Source organism: Nestor notabilis, unplaced genomic scaffold, assembly GCF_000696875.1.
Source record: "Nestor notabilis isolate BGI_N333 unplaced genomic scaffold, ASM69687v1 scaffold34474, whole genome shotgun sequence".
NCBI classification, from domain to species: Eukaryota; Metazoa; Chordata; class Aves; order Psittaciformes; family Psittacidae; genus Nestor; species Nestor notabilis.
Genome location: NW_009924898.1, coordinates 1 through 5686, shown reverse-complemented (window position 1 = coordinate 5686; position 5686 = coordinate 1). Strand labels below are relative to the sequence as shown.

The following is a 5686-nucleotide window of genomic DNA, read 5'->3' as shown; positions in this document are numbered from 1 at the left end:
GGTAATGGCTTTAAACTTAACAGGGGAACTTCAGGTTAGATCTAAGGAAAAAGTTCTTCACAATGAGGGTGGTGAGGCACTGGAATAGGTTGCCCAAGGAAGTTGTGAATGCTCCAGCCCTGGAGGCGTTTAAGGCCAGGCTGGACAGAGCCTTGGGCAACATAGTTTAGTGTGTGGTGTCCCTGCTCATGGCAGGGGGGGTGGGACTAGATGATCTTAAGGTCCTTTCCAACCCTAACTATTCTATGATTCTATGATTCTTCTGATGATTTCACTGAATAGAAGACACTTATAAAAGTAAAGAGCGGAAAGAGCCTCTGCACATTCTGAAGTGGCTCCTTAATCAATTATATGCTACTTTAAAAGAACTTCATTTCAAGCCATGAGCAAATAATACACAACTCATACAATTTCATTAATTTACTATTAAATTGAATATCTTCAGAGCTATTAAAAGCCCTTCAGCAATTTCACCATTTTTCCGATGCTGAAAGTATGCCTTTGACATCAATACAGAGAAAACAGATGGATAAAGTAATTATAAAAAGAGCAGCATGACGCTATGAACCAGCTTGTCACAGTTTTACTAACAGACTAGATAACAGGCAGAAAAGTGGGTTGACAATTAACAAAGTTGTCATGTTGTGTCAAAGTGCTCCCACCTCCAAAATAAACCCCAAACCTCTCCCCAGGAAGATACAGATAGACTGGGAAGGAAGGAGCAATGAAAGAGTAGGAGTAAGAATGCAGGACATTTAAAGACCAGAAAAATCCCTGAAGGAAAATACCAACTGTACATCCCAGAAATCAAATAAAATCTGTGTTGAAGGGAAATGTGAATCTATGCAACCAATGAATCCCAAAGACTAATTTCTTCTCTTCTGGATATCTCCTCCACTCAAGCTGCACACTTCTAAAGGCTATAGCCTTTGTTCAGGTCCAGGGGATCTAGGAAGGGGACAGGAAAATGAGAAGAAAGACAGATAGAGGCCATCCGCATGCAGCAGCAAAAAGGATTCATTAAACCTGGGAGAAGCCTACCTCAAGTCAGAACAGTCTTCCAGATTAAACGGAGGTGTGGAATGCATGCTAATAGCAGTTGGAGCAGTCTTATTAGCAGACTAGAGTAGAAAATAGAAGGAAGACAGTGAAAGAAAGGGGCTGGTCCAAAGAGAAGCACATTTCTTCCTAACCTAGATGGTTTCATCTTTTCAGAACACGTTTGTGAAATCAAGGCCCACAACAATTTGACTTTTGGAAAAAAAATTATTATTAGAGCAGAATAATCATTAAATTCAAAATACTGGACATTTGTACAAAAGTGGAGTCATATGGTCAGCAGTGGACCAAAACTAGTAAAAATACTTCAAAGTACCATCAGAGTAACACACACTATGATGACAAAACTGGTAGCTAAAAGACATGGTACAAAACAAGTGTTTAGTCCAGCAAGGACAAGAGAAACTACATCAAGGGTAATAACAACTCTGAGAAACTCATATGCAGAGTAAGGCAAGCACAGAATTGTTAAACCCTGTGCTACATTAGCTGACCTTCACAATTATACTAACAAACCCCTCTAAGTTATTGCTTTTGGTATTTCTCCAAGGATCTGGCACATTGGGAAACAATTTTAGGAAGTGCAGTTTACAGGTGCATAGAGCAGTTCTCTCTCCAGGTAGCTGTAACATTAAAATGCAGGCTTGTTCATGTACTCTTCCACTGTCTGGGGAAAAAAAAAAGAAGAGTCAACTGATGCATTATGGAGCAGTACTGTAACACTCAAACCAAACCTCTTGTCCTCTTTGAAGACAGTGAAGTTTTGCCTGGAATTAGACTATTTAAAACATGGAAATAATTCTGCTTTAAAAACCTTTTACAGCATTTTAAAGTCTGATCTTCAGATCACAACATAACACCGTTGTGGCTAAACTCATCATATCTAGCCGGCCTTTCCACTTAGCTGGCTTAGTTTCATGTGCAAACGCCAGACCACTGTGAAAAACTGTTTGACCCTAGCTAGTTCTACCAGCATGCTGTTTCATTGAGTATCTTCCTTCACTACCTAGGAAGAAATTAAGTAAATCCATCACGTTTAAGCGCTTTTGCCATTCCTGGCTCAAGGGTATATTACAAGAGAATCCTGCTGAGTTCCAAATAAAGGTTACATATTCCTGCGTCCTGCGGAAAATCTACACAAGTGTTTAGGAATGTAAGTGGAGTTTGCCAGCACTTGCTTTTTCCAGTTTTAAATGTTAATAGTAGGTCAACTGTTTCCAATATATTAGTGAAACATATTCTGTATTTAGATATACATATGTATACACACAATACAATCATAGATTTTGTTCTTATACTATATAAATACCTTAGATATGTCTTAAACTATTTATTAATAAAATATCCAAGAAACCTTAGCAATTAAACTGCAAGAGAGCAAGAGCAGTATATACAGAGCTTCCAGGTGATTCCACAAGATGCAAGGCAGTTGAATTGAAAGCTTATGTAACCGCTATCTTAACTGCACTGTTGTACCTATTGAAACTGAACATAAGACACATTTAGGTAATTAAGTATCAGAAGCACTTAGCCGTATTTTCACACAGAACATGTAACATGTGATGTAAGACGAGGAGGTATTTGTCTTTTGTCTTCCTCTGCCTTACCTCCTGCAACATGTCAGAGTCTTCTATGGCTTTCACTGCGGACCTCTTTGAAGTTTCTTGTACTTCTCCACCAATTATAAACTCATCAAGAATAAAATAAGCCTTTTCAAAATTAAAGATAATATCCAGCTCACACACCTGCCAGAACAAAAGAACACCCCACATTTACATCACTTTTACAGCATTAGAAGCACTACTGGGCCAGAAGTTAAGATGATCAAACTTGTTCAACGTATACAGTCTTGTGGCAGTTAGGAGGATGAAGAACACTGCTTATGATTGCAGCTTCTACCCATAATTGTCTTCAAACAAATAGCCTAGACTTACAGCAAAGATATTCTGCTTGTATTTTATATAATACACTACATTCATACTGTTTTTCAGAGAACAAAGCTGACTTCCTAGCCTACTAACCTTACAGTACGTCTTATACAGCACTTGTAATATGGGTTACATATGTTCATGCACAGTTCCACAGAGCAAGACAAATTCCCTGTCCTAGTGACCTTACAGTCACCAACTGCTTTCTTGTTTTGAGGTGGTACAAACATGAGTCATGGCACAGTGATTTAAATAAGAGATGAATTAAGGTAGTGGGAACTGTTTCAAGAATATTCATAGAGAAGGTGGGTCTCTTGTACTCTTTAAAGACTTACTGAAAAGCTGATTTGACCTTCATCAGTTTTCTTTAAGAAAAACACATACTTTTTCTTCTTTATATCCTTCACTGTTTCACAATATTATGAAACAAACAAAACCAGTATATCTGCCGATGTCAGGAACGAGAATTAAAGCACTGTCACACAGGAGTTAAATAATTTTCCTCAAGTTTCCCCTCAAATTCTATTCCAAGACAAGCATACAAAGCATGAAGTTTAACTGGGGCAGAGTGGTAGTGGTGGAGGAAAAGCAATCTTCTGATAGTTTTAGCACTCTTTTATGAAATATACTAACAATGAGTTCACTCTGAATTGAGAAAGTCTACAGGGCAAACAGGGAGGACAGAAACACAAACTAAACCAGCTTCAGAAAACTGTTTGACAGACTGCCAGGAATTCAGTTCATAGGAGAAAGTGAAACCTACATTTCCAAAGTATCTGTCCAGAAGCTCTACATATCGGTGAACGACCTCTAGTGTCAGGAGTTCATTATCCTGGTCTTCTATTGCACAACAGAAGTACAAACTAGCATACCTAGGGAAACAAAGGCAAAAACATGAGAGTGAACAGCTGAATCCTCAGAGCTCTGCTCTGTCTCTTAGAAGTTACACAAATGACAGTTAATATCTATCTGGTCTCTAAAATAATAATATACTTTTATTTTTGTGGTGTCCCAAAGAACACTGAAAAAGGCAATTTAAACAAATTAGCTAGAAAAACAGTCTCCACCCTTGGCAAAGTGGGATACCTCCAACACTGGCCTTAATAAACCAAACAGTAAATCCCTAGTACTCACCTGCTGCAACAGCGCCACAGTAAGAGGGGTTAATTAAACTGTAGAATGAGTTACTGCTCTTTATTAACAAAAATAAAGGCAAAAATAAAGGTGGAAGGCTACTGGCTATCAAATGACTGACAGTATTTGCTATAAGGCATGAAACTGCTTACACTAAATCTTCATAAAAAAGCAAAATTTTCTGTTTAAAATCATCCCAAGACAGGAGTAGCGATCTACACCAATTCTCTGGTGCTGTGTCTGGAGGCTCAACCTGCCACATCATCTGGTCAGATGCTTACATCCACCACTTCACAGCAGGGAACTCCAATTTTTGCTAAACGGGAGATGCTGCTTAATTTGTAGTGTGCTATACCTTAAGGCTACTTTTGTTTGCTACAACTTTACAACAGTTAGTGGGCAGTGAATGCTTAGCATCCTGGAGCTGGGGACAAGTGATTTGCTTGGAAAAGGAAATGGGAATTAACACCTTCCAGACCAACAAATATTTCAAAGACAAAATATGAGACAATGTTGGAATTGCCTCAGAACAGTTCCTGCAACCACCCAAAGAGCCTGAAAAAGCCCAGCACATGTATCAGCAGGCTACGTTGTGGAATTAGGAGCAGTGAAGCCTAAAGCCTTCTAACAGAATTTCGATCACTAATATTAGGTTAACTCCATTTTTCTCTTTTGACAGATTGTGTAACTAGTCTGCACCCACAATTTACACTGCCAATTTATCCAGGGACACTGTGCTGTTACACACAGTTAAGATTGCTGATGGCAGGCTCCTACTTAGGGTTTTGTATGCTGTTTTTCTTAAAACGAGCCCTTATTTTTCCTGTTCTAGCATGTGTTATTTGTATGAATAGTAATTATATGTTCTCATAAAATTACTCACACCTTTTGTAAACAAGCTTGAGGTCTTTCCAGTCAACAAAACTACTCGTTTTTTGATTGCGAGACAAAATAATCTGAACAATTTCTCGAATGATCTTTTTCTTCTCTTTATCAGGTAGCATCGTGTTTCTGAAGCCTTAATTTCCCCTGCCGACTGAACAGCAGTATAAAGTGTATCTAGAGTAAACAAAGCAACATGGTTAACGCTGGGGCCATGGCCAGAGAAAAGCATTCCTCTGCCTGACACTGAAATCTGTGAGATCTCAGTGAAGGCATCTCTGGCCTTGGCATGACAGTTGGATGTGGCATCAGTGTGGTCTGTGGGAGGCTGAGAACAGGAGCAGAGATCCCTCCCTTCTCCTGTTTCTTACCGTGGTAGCTCTCCTTTCCCTGTAGGACTTGTCCCCTCAGCATCCCCTTTGCATCCTCTCCCACCCATCCTCCCTTACCTTGTGCAAACAGCTGCACTGCTTCCTATTCTGCCACTTCCCTGGAGAACAGGAGGAGCATCATCACTTTGCAGTGGTGAGAAAAGGGCCCCCACCCCTCCTCCAGCAAGATTAGATACCTTAGTGAAGGGAGTAAAGACTTATATTCCACAGGGCTAGGGAGATCTAGGATGCAGCATGGCACAAGACTAGAAATACGAATGCTTAGGTGCTGTCCTGGGTTCAGCTACAGCA

General features: G+C 39.7%; 1 protein-coding gene across 1 annotated transcript; it reads right to left on the bottom strand.

Annotated features, from left to right (window-relative positions):
- Positions 1 to 1252: 1252 nt before the first annotated feature.
- On the bottom strand, positions 1253 to 5417 carry LOC104401408 (AP-1 complex subunit sigma-3-like). The gene is given in 6 exon segments (XM_010012787.1): positions 1253 to 1726; positions 2667 to 2804; positions 3751 to 3859; positions 5007 to 5129; positions 5131 to 5182; positions 5282 to 5417. Coding segments are annotated over 6 exon segments (594 nt in total). The 3' UTR covers positions 1253 to 1690.
- Between the last annotated feature and the right edge of the window lie 269 nt (positions 5418 to 5686).